General features: G+C 42.9%; 1 protein-coding gene across 1 annotated transcript in view; it reads left to right on the forward strand.

The window, feature by feature from the left end:
* Positions 1 to 23,842, forward strand: part of me1 (malic enzyme 1, NADP(+)-dependent, cytosolic) — a 78,027-nt gene that overhangs the window by 24,594 nt on the left and 29,591 nt on the right. The window contains exons 2-3 of the mRNA XM_041942658.1: positions 2,464 to 2,597; positions 5,456 to 5,605. Of these exons, the coding sequence (XP_041798592.1) occupies positions 2,464 to 2,597; positions 5,456 to 5,605 (284 nt within the window). The remainder of the gene's footprint in view (positions 1 to 2,463; positions 2,598 to 5,455; positions 5,606 to 23,842) is intronic.

Consider the following 23,842-nt stretch of genomic DNA (forward strand, 5'->3'; position numbering starts at 1 on the left):
TGGTGCTCAGATGATTCGGCGCTGCCAGCTAAATAACTAACATTGCTTGTGTGTCTCGATGTTTATGTGTTCCTCTGTGTTGACTTATGTAATGACAAGCAGTAATTCCTGAACGCTTGTATACTGTAAGCAAACACACAACCCATTTCTTCAGATGTTCTGCCAAAAAGGAAATGACGTGTTTTTGCTTATCCCTCCCCTCACCCCCTTCCTTTTAGCAGCATCGCCCTCGAGAATCATTGAGATAAAATCTAAAATCAACAGCTTGAAAGAACTCTGCTTTCTGATTTAACAAAACGGAAGACTAATACGATTTGGAAGCGTGTCTGTGGTCAGCGCTGATGGCTCCTCTGACGCCAACACCACCAAATTTCGTCCCAAATGCTTAGATATTCTGTGTCGTATGCTTTTCTACTTCCCTCTAACAGCGCGTCTCGTGTGATCAAGCGCATTTTTTACGACCTCAGAACTGTTTTAACACAACCAGATACACAGAAAGTGCCGGTGGCTTGGAAAGGCTATAAATTGTGGCGGCCGGGCCAAGCGTCCGTGGACGTGGTCCAAATCAGAGACGTTTGCAGAGCAGCCTTGCTTCTGTCTCACCAGTCAGCAACAGTAGCTGGCATGTTGAGGCTGAGGCTGCGCCGGGTCGCTGCTCTTTTATGGATGAAAATGCCCACCATACTGTATCATGCCTCACTTGCAGAGAATAGTAGAGAATGCTGTTCCCATTTTAAATATGGACTCAGTGCTTGTTGCGGGTGCTTTGGGGATGAATCTCTCTCTTTTGTATCAGAGGAGCTGTTACTGGAGTACCTCAATCTCACACCGCCACCACTTTCTGAAGTCACATCAACACATGACACCTCTTCCTGAGTGAGATCATTGTCTCCTCTGTGGAATAGTAACCGCACAGGTCAGAGGTCAGACTCGTCCGGGTTACAACCTTGACACTAAACATGTGCTCGTTTTTCAATATTTCCATTTGGAGGTCAGGGCTGAGTAAGATGAAAGCCAAAGTAAAGGTCAGAGTGAAGCAGGATATTAGTCTGGGCCTTGTTGTGTGTGTGTGTTTTTGAGGATGTGCACTGGTGAAAGGGGACATCACACCAGAATGCGAGCAGGCAGCGGCCTCTCTGAACACAGACCGGCTGAGAGGGAGCCCCTCTGAGAGCAAACACCCCGGTCCAACAGAGGACACGTTTGACACGCTGCTTCTCTCATCACTCAGGAATGTTTGAACAGAAAAGATTGGCGGATATTTTCCTTAATATCCAATTGTTCAAAGTTCAGAGTTTTCAGAGCGTAGCTGAGCTGCGGGGTGGGGGGGGGGGGGGTGGGGGTGTAGATTAGGATTGCTTTACCAGATGCCTCTACCTATAATTTTTTCAGGTTTTTGTTTATTTTTTCTGTCATCGTTGGAACAATAGACTTCTACCACGAAGAGTTCAGGTTTAGTATTTTACACTTCTGGATTTCTGGGCGTCTGGACTTTACACAAGATCAGCACTCTCTGTTAAATGGAAGATGACTAGCTTATCTTAAAAGGGGGAAACAGCAAGGCTGGCTCTGTCTGAGAGTAAAAAAAATCTGTCTGTCAACACCTGTAATTCTTATTTGATAGGGCACCACCAAATTGTCCCTGCGATCACCCACATCACTGCAACATTAATTCCCTGTGACAGGTCTGTGAAACACCTCAGACAGCAAATAAGGTTGATTCTCAATCCTTGTATTCTGAATTTTTAATCACTGGATCTCATTATTTTTAGTTTTTAGTTAGTAATACTTTTAAAGCTTTCCCAGGGCCTAGAAAAGCTTCTGTTATTTGTCCCCTTGTTAAGCTTGTTGTTAAGCTTACCAGGCAGCATCAAGGTGATGACACTCCAGGAAGTCACTGCGTCCGACCGAGAAATAGTCCCCAACTGCAACTTGTCATTTTCATGCATTGTTTTTTTGTGCAGATTCAACAGATGAGATATAATTTATTAATCTGTGATCTTTCTGTGTTGGTTTGTGGATTTTGTTACCTCTGGAAAAAGGTTTTGTTTCACCATGTTTCCGATTTTATGCTTACCAAAGATAACTGTCCCCTGGCAGTAGTGGACAGATATAAGAGTAGTATTGATCGAACTTTCCTTTCATTGCCATGTTGATGTAGTTGACAAGTTTCTCTTCCATCACCATGAAAGCAAATCTCAGGTATGTCATTAATCTTGCAACTTGACCAGTTGCAGTGATCCCAAGTCACTGAAACCTGCCTCTACTAAAATGTGCTCATGTAAAAGACTCCAGTCATGGAGAGTCAGATACTTAGAAGCGAAGCAGGCCAAACACAGTGAGCACTTAGTGCGTCACACTTTCCTAAACTAACAGCTGAGCCTGAAGGTCTTTGCTCCTCTGGATGTCCCTGGATGTGTCAGGAGGGTGGAGGATAATGGAGATGTTCGTGTGTGTTTGCAGGGCATGGCCTTCTCCCTGGAGGAGCGCCTCCAGCTGGGGACCCACGGCCTGCTGCCTCCCTGCTTCATCACACAGGAAGTCCAGCTGCTGCGAGTGCTCAAGAACTACGACATGAAGAAAGACGACCTGGACAGGTGAGGATGACGTATAAGCACAGACAGAAACGCGACGTAGTATCTGTAGAGGTGAATTTCGCCTGGTTTGGCGGAGGATTCCTCTGCCTCTGTGCGCACTGACAGATCTTACATCTGGAAGCCTTCAGAACACAAGAGGAGGATTAGTGATCTCGGAGATCTACAACCATCTCCCAACGCCACATATTTCACTGAACAAATCTCCACAGTCCTCTCTCCCCTTTCCCTCCCATTTCTCCCTCTCCTCCCTGTTCTCCTTCACGAGTGTTTTTATAACCTCCACGGCGACCAAATGAAAACTTCAGTTTTGCATGCTCCATTAGACGCTGAGGAGTCGTAGCTGTTAGCATTATGTAATGGATCTGCCTCATGCTGGCCTTTTTAGTCTGGGCTCTTTGATCAACAAGACCAGGCCTCAAACCGAAGTCATACCCTGTTTTACTGTTCTGAATTTATTTGAAGTTATCTGTCTGTGAAACCGCCTCTTACTCCAGTCGCCATCAGTCAGCTGTCACTCCCGATGAGTGAGTTTTTGTGAGACGGGATTTAGGGTCACCAGGAACTACACAGCTTCTTAAAAGCTGCCTCATTTTCCAGCATAGCAACATCACAGTATCAGCATCTAAAAACAGGCATTATGAACTTCTCATTGGCGTTCCCATGCCCTGTCAGTGTCACTGACGGTCTGTCTCTGGGCCTCCACCGCGATCCAGCTTCGGGCTTTGGAATTAAGTGCTGCTATTTGCCTGCCATTGCTCAAGCCTGCTGTGTTTGCTTACAGTCTCTTTCCACACTCTGAATCCTTCTTTGGTATTTACTGCTGGACGCTGTCATGTAATTTTTACAACCATAACTCAAAACTTTTTCTACTTCCCATTCTATTTTAATCACATAGCGAGACTCCCATTTTTTTTTCCTTTCAGTGGAATTTGTCATGTTGTTGAATTAGTGTGACAAATTGTGGCAAAGAGAACAGCATTCAAGCACAAATGCACTTATGACCTGAGATGATGGAGCGATTGAAGTACCTGCTGTGTCATCAGCAGAGGAAATGGACGTTGAAATGCTTTGCCAACTGAAATGCTGCAGTATATAAAATGGCACAGCTAATGGGATATCTCATATTCAGTAAGGCTGTTAGGAAGCAGCAGCAAGCTTAAAATCAGCCAGCTGATCACTCATGCTAAAATAGATTAAGATAGAGATAGATTATGTCCTGGCTGCCTCAGTAGGTCGACTTTAAAGGAAACATGGTGCTCAGGAAGTGTACTGTAAATATTCCTGTTTCCTGGGTGTGGGTTGTGCTCACGCCTTTTAAGGTTAAGAACGGAGAAAGAAACCTTCCTCAATGTTCGCCAGCAAAAAATCTTAACAATGGCATGCTGCAGTAATAAGCTAGGATTTGATGTGGGGATTTAATTATAGTTTTGCTTGATGAGTCACAGTGACAGTGAGGAGTGAAGTCATCAAATTGTTGCCGTTCAAGTTAGTTGTGAACCCTTTTCAAACATTTACCTTTGTGATGGCTGTAATTTTCATTCTTTAAAAGGGCACCTCACCTATTTTACAAGAAGATCAGTTTACTCATCACAACATGGTCTCACTCTGCCTGTGAAAGCACAAAATAGGAGTTATCTGGCTTTGTATTAGGAACTGAAAGTTAAGGTATCTCACCTAGGCCTGCAACAAATTAAAACTTTTATTACTAGTTCATCTGATGAGGATTTTCTCAATAATTCATTTTTCATTTGGTTTATATAAGGTCTAAAAATAATATATATACAAAATCTTAACTCGAGGTTGACTTACCAGGTTTTCTGTAGCTTTCCACCACATCTCACGGTCTTCCTCAGCAGGTGGAGTTTACTCATTTTCATGGACATAACACTGTTGTCATTGCATGGCCTCCATGATCTCCATGACAACACACTCAACTTTTATCAGCTGAGGCATTTGATGTGTGGGTGAAAGCTCTAGAAAAAGCTAGTAAGTGGACTTTTAGTTAAGATTTTTTTGGGAGGTCAAACATTAACTGTCATATGAAAAAAAACAAAACAAATATTTTTATACACCAGCAGTAAAGCAGGAACAGGAACGTACTGTACAAACAGAGTCTAAGGCAAATCATCAATCTATGGCAAAATTGATTTCAACTCCACACCATGCGGCATACAGAAACCCTCTGTGTGATAAATTGCATGTGGCAGAAGCTAATTAGCTTCACCAATATGAAAACGGTACTTCTCCAGAGCAAATGTCACCATGTGTATTGTGCAGCTGCTGTGGTCTAACCTATAGCAGAGAGGGCGTGCATGCTTTTTATCCTCTCAACAAGAGGCACCTTGTGCTCTTGGCTTTATGGAAAGTTCTGTGATTAGGAATAGAGCCCTTTCTGGCGTGCTCTGCTTAATTTGGGTCATATGCAAACCCTCAGTTCCTGGTCAACCTACAATCAGAACAAAGAGCTTGTGTAGGCTATCTGAGGGGCTGATTTTTATTCTCTGTGTTTTTCCAATCGTTTGGAACCAGAGCAAAACAAATCTTTACAAGTAATTATTGTACATGAGAGCACAGTTCTTTTCTTCTCTTTCCGTCTGTATTGCTTTTTTGTAACCTCACTGTAGCACAGCACTCATATGGACATACTCAGAATCTTAACCTTTGCCTCTCTCTTTTTCTCTGACATATTCCCCGTCAAATCTTTTCTTACAGTTTCTCCTTTCTTGCCTGGTGCATCTCACTCACAAACACACAGGATTTAACATCTGACTTTAATAAACCCCTCCTCAGTCCAGCAGGTATGAGTCCTCAAGATGTTAGGGATTAACATGCTGTGTTTTCCTCCCGGTCACTCCCAGATATGTGTTTCTGATGGGGCTCCAGGACTGCAACGAGAAGCTGTTCTATCGGGTGATAACGTCAGACATCGAAAGGTTTATGCCCATCATTTACACCCCCATCGTGGGCCTGGCCTGCCAGCAGTATGGGCTGATATTTCGAAGACCGAGGTGAGACACACAGCATTGAACTATCTTGAATCATAAAACAGTACATTTCCAAGTTGCGGTTTAAAAAATAAACCCAATTTGCATGAAGATTTACTTCAGCTTATTGGCTGTGAACAGGAAGTAGGCCATCAGGAAGTGGGTAATACTGTTTGCTCTCATTGTTCCCACCAAGTCAATCTTCCACCACTCAGTTATTAAGTGTTTTATTGTATTGGCAGTTTTATTGTTTTTGTTGCAACACTTGGTATCAGCCAGCATTTTTCTTCTACTTCTGGCTGTGTGGTACCAATATTCCACTGCTCCAGGCTGCCTTCTTTCACACTGAGTGCAGTGGAAAGAACTGCCTGATTGCGGGTTTCCACCAATCACAGCCCACTGGATCATATATAAATATCTGTCATCTGAAGAAATTTAGATTAATGTGAGTTCAGGGCTTTAGAAAGCAAGCCACCGTTTCTGTAGTGGCCACGCAATAACACTAGTGTCAGTGCAACAAAATGCAAAGAAAATGGACAATTATTCATAAAGCATGTGACTTCCACTCCCATAGACTAAAAATAAAAACATATGAAAACATCAGGTCTATATGGAGCGATGAGGAGGCCGTAACCTTCCTCAAATTAATACATGAAACAGACAGAAATATTTAGATCATATTTTCTACATTGTTATTCACCGTTTGAGGTTTGCTCCTTTAATTACATTATGCTGTTGCGACCACACACTGATAGTTTAATGGCACCCGACTGGTTAATGAGCACCATCATCTGTTTATCTCCATGAACCAACTCCAGATATTTTACTAACATAGTTTCTGTCCATAGTAGTGGAAGGAAAAGCACATTTATTTGCTTTTTTTCTTTTAGTTTCAGGTAAATTATGCCCTACATTTAAATGGAAACCTGGCTGCTGTGATGTACAGTATGAAAAGATTTTTTAAACCACTTTCGTCAGGAATTACAACCAGGAGGTTAAACTATAGTCATCGAAAAATTCGACAAAAAATGGTTATAATCTAAAACACTGGGTCTGCAACTAAACATAATCCAGTTTTAATAGACTGCTTTCATCTGAAAATCAACAGAACCACTGGGCTGTTTTTAATTTTACTTTAATGCTTTCCCATGTGTACATTCTGAGTGGTGTGCCAAGACTGGACCCCACAAATACCCCTACAGTGTCTGCCTGTGGTGTGTTGGGCTGGGAACACAACATGTTTCCTGAAATTCCACCCTCACAATTGAATATGTTTGAGATTTTTATTGAATTACGTATTTCATGTGATTACAATACAGTAAATCATGGATTGCAAGTTTTCTTGAGTACAAAGTAATCTTGGTTAAGTTTAAAAACCTTAAAAGCTCACAGGTCTTCATGCATATATACTCAAGCCACGGCAAATTGTCAGATGTTTTGATGTAGTGCAGTTGGTAACATTGGAGAAACCAGCAAAAGTAAGCTAGACTTGAAAGTATGTAACTGAAAAATCCCATTTCCCACCTTCAGTCCTCTCCCCCAAAACACGTGAACTGGTGCTTACTGCTTACTGTTGTGTGCTTGGTGCTGCCGAACGACAGTCTGTCGCTGTGCAGCGAGCGCAGAGCATCGTTCGGCAAACATATCCGACCACCTTGTGTCTCATTCACGAAGAAAACACTGAACATTATCAGAATGAAAGTAAGCAATGAACATGGCTGTTGTTAGTAGTCACAGCTGTCAAACTAGCATGTTAGTATTGGACCATTTTAGCTGCACGTTTAACTGCTCTTCTTGTGCAATTCTGAGCTCGCTATAGCTTTAGCAACATCTCAGCCTGACCTTGTGGAGGACAGCAGTCATACACAATGAGTGCAAGGACAGAGTGGGCGTGGGTAGGCAGGTACTGGACAGAGGTAGACAGGGAGGTCGACCCAAATGAAATGACTGGAGTCCATCCAGTACGGGCCATAGATACCAGATTTGTGTTTCTTTTTTGTCAGAGCATTTGATGCATTGATTGCTGTTGGAGGTAAAGAGAATTTCAACAAATATGACAAAAAATGACCTACTCTGGCTTTAAAGCATGCGTATGTGTCTGTTATGGTGAAAGTGGTCTTTGATGTTATCAAAGCTGAGCTGAATTTAGAGGTAGCAGTAGCTCTTTCAGCTGGAGTTTGGTCAGACAGCTCAGCTCGAGGTGAACTGCTATAAGCTGCTGAAACCAGTTCAGGGTTCGCCTTGAGTGGATCTGGCTCTGCTCCGAGCAGACAGACATTCCCTGGTTTCCTCTCTTCATCTACGCTTTTACTCTCATGCACACACACACACACACACACACACACACACACACACACACCTTTCTGCTAGTATCTGCTTTCTCTCAAATAGGTTCATCAGGTCCAAGAGTCTCAATATCTGACAGCAACACTCCCTAAGCAGTTAGGTCGTTATACTTTAGCCTAATAAAGATATGAATTGATAGTGCTTTCACTCTCAGTGCTGCATTCAGGACCACACTCTATTTTTCTTGGCCCTGCATTTAACCTTACTCAGGTGGTTGGGTTTGTTTTTACTCTAAGAAGACTGATAGGAGAAGACCACCCTATTCAACTGTCCTTCACTGGCTCTTAAACTCACTCACCGCTGTCAGCTATGATCACTGACGATGTAATACATACAAGCCAATGAGCCACACGGCAACCTACAGTGGCAAGCTATTGTTGGCAGGTAGCTGGCATTTTACTGAAAGTGATGGCCATTAGCTGAAATTTTAAGAAAATATCTAGGTTTGGACAATTAGCATAGTTTAGCATGTTAAAAACACAGGACAAAAGGTATGTCGCTTCCAGTATTTTCCCCTATCGTGCAATGACGCTTCAGCAAAGCCAGAATTTTCTCAACACTTTGTTCAATGATGGTTTCATTTACCACCACGAATGTTTTTGATTAGCTGTGAAACCCCAGTCTTCCTAATTTTGTCCAAGCAGTTTTATTGTAAATGCTTACCTTGGGTACATTTAAAATTCTTGGAAACCTTAGTTCTCCCATGCACATAACTTTGTTGCCCAACAGCTCCCTGTTTCCCGGTCCCAGCAGAACTATGTGGAAAATATTCCTAGCATGCTTCCCTTCCTCTCACACTGAGCTGGCTGGAGGAGTCATTTTATACACTCCCTCAATCTCACAGCGCAGTGGGACAGGACCTGCTGCCAGAGGCCTCTGGGTTGGGAGCTGGGCCGCTAGGAAATGTGCAGCAGGGGGATCAGTTAGCAGAATACACAGGGGACAAAGCCCACTGTCTCTGACAGATTTAGGTTTTCAGCCAGACGGTTCCTCTCGGCTAACTGCGCCTGAGAAAAAGGGAGCTGGCTGAAACCGTGATACATATGAGTCAGTAATAATAATCTGGATGTGGTCTGTATGTTTTCAGCCATGCTAGTGGCATGGCTCAGTTGGTCAATCCCCCTCTTAGGTGACCCAACTAACTTTTCCTACTTCTGCTACTATGAAGCTAACTTTTTTTTTATTATTATTATTATTAAAGTGTGAGGCCAGCTATTGGAAGGATAACCATGAAATTTGGTACAGATATTCATAGTTCCCAGGCGATGCATGGTTATGACTCTCACCATTTTGTGGGTATGAGTGAAATCTTTGGTCTTTCCCCATCATCGAATGAAGATTTCTATTTGTCCGATACTTTGTTTAATGCTCAAACATCTGCCAAACTTATGCCACTCTCATCAGCCTCAGCTGTGCTTTGTGTTAAGTGCTAATTAGCAAACATGCTAAACCGAGATGCTTGACGTGGTAAACTTTATACACTTAACTAACCACTGCTTAAATACGCCCTCACCCAGACACGAGCGTGGCTGCAGCCACTTAGTCTTGTTTTATATGGTCTTGAGGGATCAGCTCATGTCTCTAGTCTCTGCTGGGTGTGTCTGAAGTGTAAAGTATTGTTCTGTTGTTATCTAAATCTCATGCACCGGGCATTCCACTCACCACCATCCTCTAGAAATGCCTGTAATGTATCACTGATGCCACTGTGCATGTGTGTGTGCGTGCGTGTATGCGTGTCTTGCAGTCAGACCACCATAGCAGCAGATTAGTCCTCTAATCACTGGCTCTCAGGTATAAAGACGCTCTGTGTGGAAGCAGCAGCCTCTCCTTGTCTTGCCTGCCTCTACCCGCTAATCTACCTCATGGAGACTAAACACTCCGACACCAGGCACTGCACCAGAGGCCAAAGGTCAAGCGCCATTAAGTGTCAAAACACGGCTGATTCACTGATCTTTAGATTTGGCAAAGGCAGGAAGCAGAGCTGGAAAAAGGAACACATTCACATCAGGGGAAGATTAGTGAACATGCTTACTTTTATTGGTTTGTAAGCTCATGAGCGGATGCTGTGTTTAGGCAGAGAAAGTTAGTCTGTCTTCATTACACAAAGTTTGTGTCTGTTTTCACCATAAATGTGGGTTGTGTACTTTGTTTGACAGCTGAATGTAGTCAGTTGTGATAAATGATAATGTTTTGTAGCAGAAAAATGATCCCAAGTATTGCAAGCAAGTAATTAGGTTTACTTCAGTCATTGCCGGTGTCACTGAGCCCTGCGCTATGGAGTGTCTAAATAAACTTGTAATAGGCCCTTGTAAAGTAAGAGTCTGCCTCTTTAAGGAGCTCTCAAGGTAAGTGACGTGAACCAATCCATCTTGCTGATGGAGATAGATTATCATTGGTAGCCCATTAGTGGATTCCTGGTTGAGGATCAAGGGTCAGCGACTCTGCTACTACAGTGCTCTGCCAGGAGCTGGAAAGCAAGACATCGGCATGCTTACTCTCCCTAGAGACAGAGCAGGGCAAAGACCAGATGCTGTCTTTTTCTTCTGTCATTTCTACTGTATGTAGGCCATGGGTCTTACTGCATATATAACTGAAGATAAAATCTATCTATCCATTTGATAAAAACTGCTAATTCCATGTTGTAAATAGGCTGTGCACAGCTAATCTAGAAGGTATCCACTGAAAGATAGTGAGTGTATGGAGAACAGTTTACATGTGGAAAACAATAGGAAGCACTGCGTGTTGAACTTGAACAGATCTTCAGCACTCTTAACAGCTGCTTTAAGAATCAGGTTGGCAATATTCTGTATTTTTGTTGCTGTCAATGAATCTCATGAGACCACTAAAATCAGCATCGCTTGATACTTTCCAACTTCCACTGCCTGTCTCTATATACAATAGTGAAATGAACTAAAGCAGAAACCCATTACTCAGGGGTAATTTGTTGTTTTCTGAGTTTTTATTTAACCCAGGCAGTGCCACTGAGAGCCAGGCTATTTTTCAGGAACATCCTGTTCATACTCACACAGTTATGCACATTCACACCTGGAAGGTGCATAGTGAACAGCTGTATGTGACGGCCACCGAGCGGCTCCACTGGAGCTGTTTGCCTTGCTCAAGGGTACCTCAGCGGTGGTAATGAGGGAGGGGCAAGTGCTGCTCTTTGCTCTTCGCATTTATCTTGCCAGTCAGTGAGTATATACAGCAGCAGGGTGGTGCATGTTGAAAAGACTCAAAATAGACTTGTGCCCAAGTTAATTGCAATGAAGGAACATTTGACCCAGTGCAGCAGTGTGGCTCATTTATGTGTTTTTTAAGGTTTTGGACAACAGGAGCCGTATGGCACAGAGGAATAAGATATATCAGGCTTTGGATACACACACAGTACTTTCTGTTTTTTTAGACCAGCAGACAGATTTAATGAAATTTGACAGCATTCCCAGAGCCACTGTGGTTTTCAGGCTGAGGATAGCGTGGCGATTGGCACGTTTGTCAGGTGCAGGAAGGGTTTTGAGATGTTCATCGAAGGAGATCGCCTGTAGAGCACCTGCCCCTAGTCCATGCAAATGCTTTTTGAGCTTTGCCAGACCACAAAGAGTGAAGCCTAATATGTGGAGGGGCTGTGTAAGACAGTTTATTTTGGCAAATTATGACTAGCCTGCATCAGCATAATTACATTTGTATTTGCAGCCTAAGTGTTAAACATCCGTGTGAGGGTAATAGAGTATGAATCCACACAGAAGTGAAGGCTATTTGATTCATTATCAGATGCATAAAAGATGTACTGTAATCTGAATATTGCCATGATGAGGTCTTGTAAAGCTGCTGCGTGACTAAATCAGAGGGAGTGCTGCAGGAGGTCATAAAGGCCTAATGAAAGGCATCAGCTGAAGCTGCCAGGCCACCTCTTGAGTGGCACATGGTGGATGATAAAATGTTCCAACCTTGCACATTAGGGGCTTTTGAGCTGTGACCTCACCTCACTCAGGCCCACACACGGCGTTACACTGTTACAGTGTGTGAGACAAACTATTTCATTTGGATTGATGAGCATCCAAGATAAAGTAACCTTACCTTCTGGATCATTAATCTACACATGGCTGTTGAACCGTGATGACCTGCTTCAAACCGTCAATAAGAAACAGCCACTTATTCCACAAAACTCAGCTCCAGAGAGAATTTGCTCCCCCATGATGAGTGATTGCATGACTTCTGCTGATGTATTTGTTTACCGCATTTTTACTCCATGGTAGACCATGAGAGAGGCTCATAATGCCTGTGCTGAACGAGAGAAGCACTGGAGAAGCAGGGAGGAGAGCAATGGTTTGGAATTACACTGACCTCATGAGGAACGTGGCAAACATTTGGGATTAATTCCACCCTGGTCTTTGAGGTCTTTGTATAACAATAAAGAGCTCATGTCCGAGGGAGTTTTAGAGCCAGTGAAAGCAAAGAAAGTTTAGGGCACAGCAGACTGTAGCTCCAGTTTTCCTGCAGTATCCCTTACTATAATAAATGAACATATCAGCTAATGCCCAACATAAATCCACAGCTGTCTTCACTGTTTATTGTGTAAACATGGAGAGTAATCAAACTAAATATAGGTTTTGAGTAACTGTCTTCTTGACTACTACCTGGCTGAATTGTCTGTGACCTATAGCAACAGGGACCACTGCTAATTCGGTCTGCCATAACTTTCCATGACTTAGAGTGGTGTAACATGGCTGGAGAGTGAGGTGGTTGGATTTGGCTTTTTGGGAGAACTTCCACTTTGTTCCATTGTGTCTCTAAGAAACAACCATGAAATCATTGCAAACATATTCTTTTAGGCTTTTGGTCGGCTCATGGCCGTCAGCCTAAAAGCCTGCCTGGCAGCCTCTGCCACTGTCGCGCCTCACCTTTGAGATGCTTCAGTTAGACTCTGGTTGGTCGGGATTCTGTCAGGGTCTGTGGACACTATGGTTTTAAGTATTGGCCACTGCAGCAGCCATGACATAAACCCAGAGAATGCCAGACATTGCAGAGTAAAGAACAGACAGGCAGCTTCCAGTGTGAATGCAGAGTTTACTGAAGCAGCAGAAAGCAAAGTGGCATCATCATCATCATCGTTTTGATGTCCATGTTTCTCTTTCTAAACACTGTGGGATTGCTTTACAGTCCTGCTGACATTAAACTGCTTATCTGCTGTAGCATTTTTTTAAAATCATATTTGCATAAAGCAGTGAATCAGTGTTCTTTCACAGAGTGGCCTGCTACACAACATAACAGTCACAGACTGAACAGCAACTCACATTAGCGTCCTGCTAATGTATCCTTCTTACTGTACCTAGTTTAGACAGAGGACACATGTCTGGTCCTGCACCTTAGCTTGTTGAAAAAGCAACCAAACAAGCGTCCACCGGAAAACCGCACCGCTAACATCAGCTTGTTAGCCGGATTATTAGCTGGTCAGCTGCAGCACATGAAACAGTTTACAAACATACCCGCCAGCGTCACTTTGGTCTGTTTAGATGCTGGTGTGCTCCTTACTCTGCAGCACCACGGCCAACGACACACAGCCTGCTCATGGCTTGCAATCTGCACGGCTCGGTGAGGTGAGGAGGGGTCAGCCTATAGCCTGAAGGGCTGGAGGGAGTGTTTAGTTTGGTTCTCTCATTGTCATCGTTTTAACATTTGGAAACTGGGTTGTTCAAATAACAATTTGTCACAATTAAATGAAAAAGAAAAAAGAAATATGGCAGGGTGACATTAATTGTTCAAGGACTCTCATGTTGTGTTTCTTCTCTGTTTATCACGAAAAGGAGCATTTCCAATATTTCCCCAAAGACCTTTTTTCTGCCTTTTAATGATGTCATTTCAGTTTGACTTCACTGGAGCTGCTGAATGATGCATTAAAACAAGACTCTCCATCCCCACCGAGGGTGAAATTATAGAGCGCAGTTGTGTTTGGCTTCTATCCCTACACCATCTCCACTGGTCAAATTTTGGTGCGCAATAGTAATATTTCACCAGCCCACAGTGGAAAATCCGACTTGCCGATCTTCCCGTGAAGCTTATCTGAAACTCCGTGTGACTCACGCTCTGGTGTCACAGACTCACACCCTGAGGTGTTTGCAGAAAATTCATGCAGCATTTGTCTTTAATGTAAATTTCACAATGCTTTCCAAGTAACAGGAAAAAGCATAGAATAACAAAAGATTTGTGTACCTAAGGATATTAATTCTGACGCTCCCTGTACAGCGATAACCTGAACCAACATGGATGTAGATTTTATTTCCCTCCCTTGGGAAACTGTGGTTGAACTGTAAAGCCTAGAAGTGGTGAAGGTTGGTGCGTTAAATACAATGCTTCTGGAATAAGCCTAGGTTTGTAAATGTTGGCCACTTCCACTACTTTGTCCTTAGGTGCTCTGTTTTAATGATGTTATCTTTTCTCCACAATTACTGCAGCAGGGACTCCGTAAATCAACGAGGAGGCTGCAAATTGAAATGAATTATATTGTTTCTTTATGACACCTGTCGCAGATAAAATGTGTGTCTGTTGCCAAAGCACATGTTGGATGCTAGTGTAGGAGGGTTGCCAGCACCTCGGCAGAGTTGCTTCATGCTGCTGACCTCATTCAATAGATGAATATGTGTGATGTAAATCAATGCATGTACTTACTATAAGTAGTGCATATGTATGCTTGCAGGTTTAAATGGAGAGTTCAACATACTGTCAGAGATTTGACATAAACTGGATATTGCCAACAATGGCAATTTTTTCCCTTATTAATATGTCTCTGCTGCACTCAGATGAACAGTAAGAAGTGAGGAGAGCACTGGCACAACTGTAACAGGTACAAAATCCCAACCCTTAATACAAGAAAAAAGAAAAAAAAACAAACTAAAACTAGAGGGATTTCCTCACACTCACGATTTTTATCACAAGAATGATGTGCAGGAAAAACAAAGATATATACAGGACACAGCATTTTGTGGAGAGATCAGTGTTACATCGCAGGTCAATTGAACCATCCACAAACTGCCACCATCCTGAATGTAAAAACAGCTCAATAGTTTGTCAAATCCAGCTTTGTTTCCTCCTTGAATGGAAACTCTAAACCACAAGTTCCCAGAATCACAGTCCAACCTGTTTGACATGTTGTAATCTCCAATCCCTGGAGTTTTTATTTCCTTTTCTTAGCAGTGCAGTGTAAAGCTCTCAATAGGGTCTAATGCCATGATGCAAAAATTCCAAAAAACACCAACCCAATCTGATCCGAACAGCTGCCACCACTTCTTGGTGCTTCAGTAATGGCCTGATGAAGCTGTTTGGAGGAGGATGGAGCTTGACAGTTTGTGGTTGTTGAGTCCAGCTGATTGTCTGATATAGGTGCTGGCACATTATGCTTCAGTTCTAGATGCAATTTTGATTTTTCTTTGTATGACCATGAAAGTGAGGGGCCGAGTTAAAATCTGAGTTTAGCAGACCAGCAGAAACCAGGACTGAAATTGGGTCAGCCTCATGTTGACTTGGGACACTCCTCACTGACGATAAGCGCTAAGTCAGCAGAGTTCACACATTAATCACCATGCAACTGCACCACGTTCCTTTCTGCACTTCGATAAGACCTTTGTAAAAGGTTTGAGGCCTGCAGTATGCAACATTAATATCCCCGAACGGCTCTGCGTCTTATTTGTCAGTTCAAAACTTCCCTCTGCTTAGTTAATGGATGTGGTAAGAAAGAGCTGAAAGCTAATTTCTCTTTGTTTTGACAGCTCCATCAGCTCTCAGCTCAGCTTTGGCTGTGAACGCTGTAGTTCTGTCGTGCATTTGGCCAAAGGTTAGAAACTGGAAACTTGAAGATATCCATCTGCACTCACGGCCGCTGTGGAATCACTGTAAAAAGGCTTCCAAACTCTAAACATTTTCTACAAAAATCATTTCATTTGATTCAGTTTTGACACAGCATTACATTGCTCATGCAAGCAACAGTTCATACATAAGCTTGATTGGACTGAGGACTGAAATCATAGATTAAAAAAAAAAGATTATTCAGTGGCTCTTACCTATAACACACTTTCTGTCAGGAATGTCGGGGTTTTAAGGGGGAACTAAGGGGTTGAACCCAAACGCAGACACAAGGGGGCACTGATATAAATTAACAAATTTATTTAACAAAGAACAACCAAGGAAAACCAAAACTCAGAAACTACTTAAGAAACACACACACTAGGGTAAATGGGATTATACGGAGAACAAATACCTCACAGGGAAACAGAACACACACAACACACTATCACAAAGCACAAACACGCAAACACGACGGGGCAAGGGTAGAGACTAAGACAATACAAAAACTCTTACGTAAAATGTGGCATGACTATGGACTAAGACAAGACTAGAAACTCAAGCACATAAAACATGGCATGACTTAGACGACGCTAGGAATACACTTACAAGAAACAAGGCACGGCTGAGACAACACTAGCACTAACATGAAACGTGACCTGGACGTGAACAAAGACAGCACATGGACAAACACTAAAGGTATGGGGCAATGGCAAAGATACTTAATCAACAAGGGAAACGCAGACAACGACTAAACAAATATTCAAACACCTGATACACACTACGATCTGTGGAGAAACATGAAGGGGCCAGACATGGGAAGGGAACTAAGTTAACACAAGAAAATGGTGGACAAACATTTACAGGACACAGGGCATGATTAAAGACAAAAACAAGAATCACTCTTACATGGGCTGTGGCTTGACTCGCGACAAAGACAACACTAAGAAACACAGGACAACACTCACTTAGTTTAGCAGGGTTAGATACAAGGACAAAACAAGGAAACACTCACATGAAACACGGCACGGATATGAACAAGACAACACAAGGAAAAACTCTTACTTATAGGGCTGGGGCTAGGGCTAGGGCTAGGGCTAGGGCTAGGAGAGGCTAGGGCTATGGCTATGGCTATGGTAAGGAAAAGGGAAAGCAGAAAGCAAGGTAGCACAGACAACGACCTGACAAAGACTGGGGGAAAGACACGGACTTATATACACAGGGCAGGAACACTAATGACACACAGGTGGAAACAATCAGACAATCAAAAGGACAGAAAACACAGGAAGTAAAGTAACCCAAGAAGCATAACCTAAACCTTCAAAATAAAACAGGATGTGACAAAAACCCGGCAAAGACAACACACAATGGGAAACTTAACAAAAATCGACATGCAGAGCACGGGTCATGACACTTTCATACTGGTGCTTATTTCAAAGTGGAAAACTGCAGTATGCAGCAATAGAGACTGAGCTAATAAAAAAGGTTACAAACCAATACTCTGAACAGTATCCTTCTTATACAAAATCTATGCCATGTGCATAGTTTCAGAGCTAATGAGGACGTCTGGGTCTCTGATGTTGATTTGACCTTTAATAGGACAGTACACACAAATCACTGTAACACATTTAGTTTGATTTATTGTTGTTATGTTTTTTTTATCACAGCGTACAGAAATGAAAACATTCTCACTCTGTGCTTTGACATGTGCCTGGAAGTGTTACACCCTTTCAAGTTTGAATAGTTAATGTGACTATTCTTAAATGAGCAGTTGTGAGCAATCAAATCCCACATTGCAGCGCAACTAAAACAAACGATAGGCTTATTTGGCATAGGTTGAGAAGTTAAGATGTGCTTATTTTTCAGTGATGCGTGAAAATCTGCTGCATAGTTTGTTCCCTCCGCAAACCGATAATGCCTGATAAGACTTTCACATATTCGAACAGTGAAAGAATAACTGCAGTGTTCTTACAAAAACCTGTTGGATCACGGCCTATGTGCTGTTAAAGCATTCTGTATGATATGCATTGCAAATGTGATTTGTGTACAGCATGTTTTGGCAGAGCACACTGGATTTTACAGCAGATCTCTGAAACCATCCTGTTGTTTCTCAGCATTCACTTTCATGTTATTGGAAATGTTTATGCCGTGCAGAATAGGCATGATGAGAGGCTGTGGATGGTTGTGGATGTACACTGAAGCTCTTAGTTCCACAGAGAGTGAGTATGTTTTCACTCTCACAGTGCTTTGGGTACATCGACAGTGTGGTCATTGTGGATGATCTCACTTCGAGATGGTTGCTTTTACTGACTCTCCAGCGCTGTGTCTGACCTCTGACCACTCTACAGGAATGGGATTTGACCCCAGGTGACTTTCCTTTTCGACTCTCTTTGATGTGTTTTCATTACGTGAGACCTGACCTCTCCCCTGGCACCCTGAACATCTGATTTAGACCCCAGCATTACATCAGTGAGCGCTCCAGCTCCAGTTTCCTCGTCAGAGAGTTGAGAAATGTCACCTACAGGGCAGAAACACGTCAACAACGCACACATTCTTCCGATGTGATGGATGGTAGAATTGCTGAAAAGCAAATCAGAAATGCAAAATGAATTTAACCTTCTCCAAAAACAGGCATTTATGTTTATGAAGTGGTAAGAATTATGAATCTTGTAATGATCATGTTATTTTGAATGGAATGGAAAAAATTATCATGTGGACTAAATGTAGGATATGTACTGTGTGAATATTTTGCATGCAGGTCTGTCGCTCCCCATAAGGAAGCATCCAACTCAGCAAAGCAGAAAATGTGGGAGTGATGATCCTCAGCTCACCTGATATGACCCATAACCTACTCTTGGGTGCTACAGCCATTTCTTCCATGTATCTGAAATTAATTTAGACATTTTGAGATAAACATGTGGTTAATATTGTAACAATAACACTGAAGGACCTAAAAGACCTTAAAACCTTAAAGATGTAGTAATTTTAACCCAAGTCAAAATGTGTCTGATGTTCCCAACCTTAACAAAGTCCTCACTGTAACCCAAAACACGTTTCCCTAAAGCAAACCTCAACCATAGCTAACTAAAGGAGCCTCATTCTCCAGAGTTGGTACAGATTTCTTACCCAGAATCTAGAAATCTAGATATCCAGGTTAATGGATTACTTGAGTATTCCAACATGAATCTAAATAAATAGAAATCTAAATGAGAAGGCCTGCTGGATCTCTGCAATCTACTTGCAACCTACTTAAATGGAGCGTAAAATGGGCATTACACTGGATCGTGAAATATGATGGTTTGAGCCTCTCACTTAGTGTCATATAGTACATGAATGATCTCCTCAGCTACACGCCATGCAGAGTTAGAAACTCTCAAAGTATTTCTCCATCTGTTTTATGGTGGACACTAGCGGCTCGCCTGCCACCACCTCAGACATGCCGAAAACTGAACACACACTGTTCTGTGAATGTCAAAGAGAACACAATGGGGCCATAAATCATTGTCATCCATACAGTGCTAAAATGATTTTACAATATTGCCTTAACCTGTCTCCTATACGCAGCGAGCTTTATGTCTGCTTTTCATCAGGATGACCTACTTGACAAAACGGGCTGTATGAAGTTTTCTTGTATGTGCACCGAGTGATCCAGTTCTGACCACTGTCACAAAGCAGCATTTGCAAATATACAGGCTAAAACTGTTCCTGGCGCACTTGCTGGCCGAAGCAAAAGCGGTTGCTTTCGCATGTGACTTTGCAACCCACACGAAACGTCATTGGCATGCTCCAAATGTCAGGACGTGTGTGAAAAGGCGAATGAATGGAAAACCTGGTGCAGAGGGCTGAAACTCCTCTTATATCCAGCTGGGTTCATCAGGTCTGTGCCTCTGATTCCTTTAGCAGGGCCTTTGTGCTGGAACCGGCCTTTTCCTGCTGGTCCTTGCACCGTGAGTTATGTAAGGCTGGCTGAGAGAGAAGTTGGACATCCAGTTGTCTGGACACTTGACTGCCTCTCCTTTGCCCGGACAGCCACAATAGCAGCCTGCCTTCGAAACCCCAGAAACTCGCACTGTCTGGTTGCTATTCTCATCACCTGCAGGTTGACCTGTGTCAAAGATTCCATGCCTTTTTCTGTTTTGCCTCAGCGTGTTACCCAAAGTGATGAAAGGACGATCAGATTGGCTAAACTGTGTCCGTTTAGGCCTCAAATTCTCTCGAGTTTCCCCTCCTCTTCAAGTCTGGAAAAGCTTCACACGGGAAGATGAGTTGTTGCGTGGAGGCCCGGGCTGATTTCAGTGGGGCTACAGTGGAATGAGGTGGGGGTGGGTCATGGTTTTCCGAGGCCAGGGGCTGGAACTGGTCCTTGCTTGTGTAAAAAGAGAGGGTGATTCAGGCACCGTGCTGAATACTTGTAATGTGATGGAATCCTGTCAAAGTCTGAGCGTGCCATGGAGGGTGGGAGGCAGAGGAAGAAGAAGAGCGCATTGTCTTCGGAGCGAGGAGGGTGTGAAGGGACTGGAAAGAGAATTCCTGCTCGTCACGTTTCATTTCCAAGCGATGAGAGCTGTGTGTTGAACACAAATTACTGCTGACATAGATTTCTACAAACAAAGGATGCGCTCCTCAGACGTCTTACAAAAGCATATTTTTGTGATGGAACAAACAGGGAGAACTGAAGGCTCACATGAGCTCAGGCAAAGACGGAGAGGTGCATTATGGCCGGGATAATTGTGTTTGTTGAGCTGATGCAAAAATCATTCACCCACTTTCCGGATCCCTTTGTCATTTCTATACTTTTTTGTCTTTTTGTGTTTACAGAGCACTTTTCCCTTTGCCCAGCGGTCTCTTGCGTATTTAGTTTCTTTGACGATCATCTTTTCCATTGCAATTGGTTATTTTTAAAATGGGCAGGCTTTGCTGCAGCTCAGGCTGTAGCATGAACATGGTTATTGATTGGCACTGCCAGACCCCCTGTTCTCACAGTTTTCTTCTACTCCTCCATTGGTTTAGTCATCTGCTTGGCTGCTTCATGCGCTGCAGCATGTGTGATGCCAACAGCTCCACTCCTTTGGTTTCACTTATGCTTAATTACTTTGGAAATGATCAGCATGACCAAAAACCAAGGGTACAACCTAAGTAATAAAAGTGACTTGCTCTCGTTATGTGGATTCTTCTAGGTACCTTACAGTATGTGCATAAACTGAAATTAAATTCTTCTCTTTCCATGGAAAGCCATTAACTTATTAAATACAACTCAGGACGGGAAGAAAGAAAGTCGAAACCAGCTTAAATATTATGCCGTCAGTCCTTTTCTACAGTTAGTGGTCAGATACCACATCCAGTCACAGAAATTACCCTGTCTCCTTATGAGTGTGCTGTACGTCTGTGTGCATGGGGCGGTGTGCTGGGCTGTCTCATCTGATGTTGTGCTGGTCCTCAGAGGACACTGCTCACCTGGTATGAGGACAGGCAGACCACCAGTGAGTTGACAAATTGGTTATTGACATTCTGTTCAAATGAAGACATGGAGCCAAACCCAAGATGCTGGTTATCCTCACATCATGGCTCGAGATGAAATGCCTGGTTTATCTTGACAGAGGCGTAGCCACAACTCCAGTGTTGCCAGTAACAAGCTGAAGGCTCAGATCTCCAGATTCTGTTTGTCTCCCGCTGGCTGCTGGGAAACCGAGGTGTAAAGTAAGCAGTGGTGACTGTTGTGAATGGTTTTAAGTACACACGCCCAGTGTTACAGAGGCTTTAGTACTTTGAAACTATAGGTGGTAGAAAAGTAGCTTAAGTCACTGCAGCTATTTCACAAGAAACATCAGAAAACAACAGAAGAACCAACTCGAATTAAAGGATTAAAGAGACACAGTGAGTGTGCTGCTGTGGTGTTGTTTTTCCTGCATTTCTCTTTTTGGTTTCTTTGAAGGAGGCGTTGTAGATGCAGACAAACTCACACTTATACAGCAGGGAGTGAGTAACAACTTGTACATCATGAAATCCTCAAAATGAATGAATGAGGTTAGTACAATATATTGATTGGACTCTGGAAACTGAAAACACGACTCCAGTTTATTTTAGCACAGTTTAAAAAGGCAGACACAACACATCTGCTAACAAACTGCAGCAGATGAAAATCTATGGTTTATTGTTGTGTTTTTGACTCGTTGCCTCTGTTTGTGAACCCTGACCAAATTAGTCTATACTAGTGAAATTCTAAATATGAATCTCTTGTTACTGGCAGCTGTGTGTTTTTGTTGCTGTGAAGACCTGTTGAACTTCCCAGCTTTAATAAAATGATATCTGAAATATCCCAGCAGCTGGCCCGGCAGGAGGATCCAGTGTTCATTTTGGAGTGACGCTGCTGTTTGAACCTGTTTTGAAAAGCCATGGATCTCCACGGGGGAGTTCTCCCATTGAATAGATGTGTTTCTTTTTCTAGTAAAAGCAAACTGTGTCTGGGATACCTACCTGCTTTATGAACCACAAGTTCCATGCCGTGCTCAAAGTTTACAGTTTATGGATTATTCAGTTTATGACCGCAGAGCGAGCTCATTTTGTGCCTGCGCAGAACTCTCTGTGTCGGAGCTCAGCGTACGACATGTCACTGCTAGCTCAGCTGATGTGCAGCACTGCCATGCTCCATGAGAGTGACACGAGGTCACTCAGAGGGCTGAATGCTACTCACTATCTCTGTGTGAGGGACTGCTGGTTTGCAGTTTCTGTCACACCTCCATCTGGGAGACATGCAGCTTCACACGGCTTGCATCACATTTCTTGTTGCATAACTGAGATACAGTGTGTCAGACAGCTCTGGCTAAATGAGAAAGTAATTGGTCTGAGAGTTACATTTTTCTGGGGCCAATGACAGCTCCGGCTGGTTGATGGCTGGGACAGGTACAGCGATGGATCAGCTATTTGTCTTTGTGCTGTTTCTGTTCACTGAACTGTTTTTTTTTAATGTCTTTACGACTGTTTAAGACTGTTACTTGACTCATTAGATTATGCACCCATTGGACAGTTTGGCTTATTACTAGTTACTCTAGTTAGTTTACTCAAAAATCTAAGTATCAGTCTGCCCTAGAAACCTAAATGCTGCAGTGGTTTGTTAGATAATCCCATGTGGTAATTATGAGTTTACAGGGTACAAAGATGTGATGCAGTGATGGGCTGTTTGACTGATTGATTGACTTTTTGTACTCCTACTCTTGAACATTGTCTTTTTTTTTCTTTTCCTTTTTTTTTTTAAATGGAATTACAAGTTTGCAGTATTCCCAGTCTTGCAATGATGCTTGTCACTTATGTTCACCTTAGATTGCACTCTCTATATTGCAGTGGTTGCCCACAAGGAGCCCCGGGATGAATCTTAATGGCTCACAATGTGATTACACAGAGAAAAAAAAAATTCTTTGTATTTTTTCTGACATTTCGCTGTTTTTCTTTCTTGTGAAATACTGCAAACATGCTGGACTGCTCCACTGCGACAGCTAACACCCGAATAGCTGTGCGTGTATTCTTTACTTGACTTTGTGTTATAGCTTGGCTTTGGGCTACGCACATACTTTTAGACCTGGAGTGACATCCAGGTAACTTATTTCACCTTGTGGCATGACTGAGTACGAGGCTTTTGCCATGCAATCATCTTTCTCTCACTGTGATTTAGTGTTGATTGTGGTGAGCAGACAGTTTCCAGTGGAAATGACTTTACAAGATGTGTGTAACTGAAAAGGAGACAATAACTGAGCATTTCATCAGCTTTCTTAATGATGGGAAGCTCAAGCTCCAAGTCTGCGAGTGGTATCAGCCACTATATATGCACCTTAAGGCTTAACCTGTGCTGAAGGGTCACAAGCAGATATTGCTCCATGCCAAAAAGGTTTAAAGCCACTGGCACAACACATCTGCTGGACCCCAGTGATGGTTTTGGTGTCACCCGTTTATTAGTTGAGGTGACAAATGGGCCGACCGCCGAGAAATCTGCTAATAACGTTTGGATGGTGTTTTATTTCTTGACAGTGGAAGTGCACAGTCTGGCATGGGAAGACATATAATAGGTTTTATATAACTCATTGTTTGGAA

The sequence above is a fragment of the Chelmon rostratus genome, chromosome 8, assembly GCF_017976325.1.
Source record: "Chelmon rostratus isolate fCheRos1 chromosome 8, fCheRos1.pri, whole genome shotgun sequence".
Lineage (NCBI taxonomy): Eukaryota > Metazoa > Chordata > Actinopteri > Chaetodontiformes > Chaetodontidae > Chelmon > Chelmon rostratus.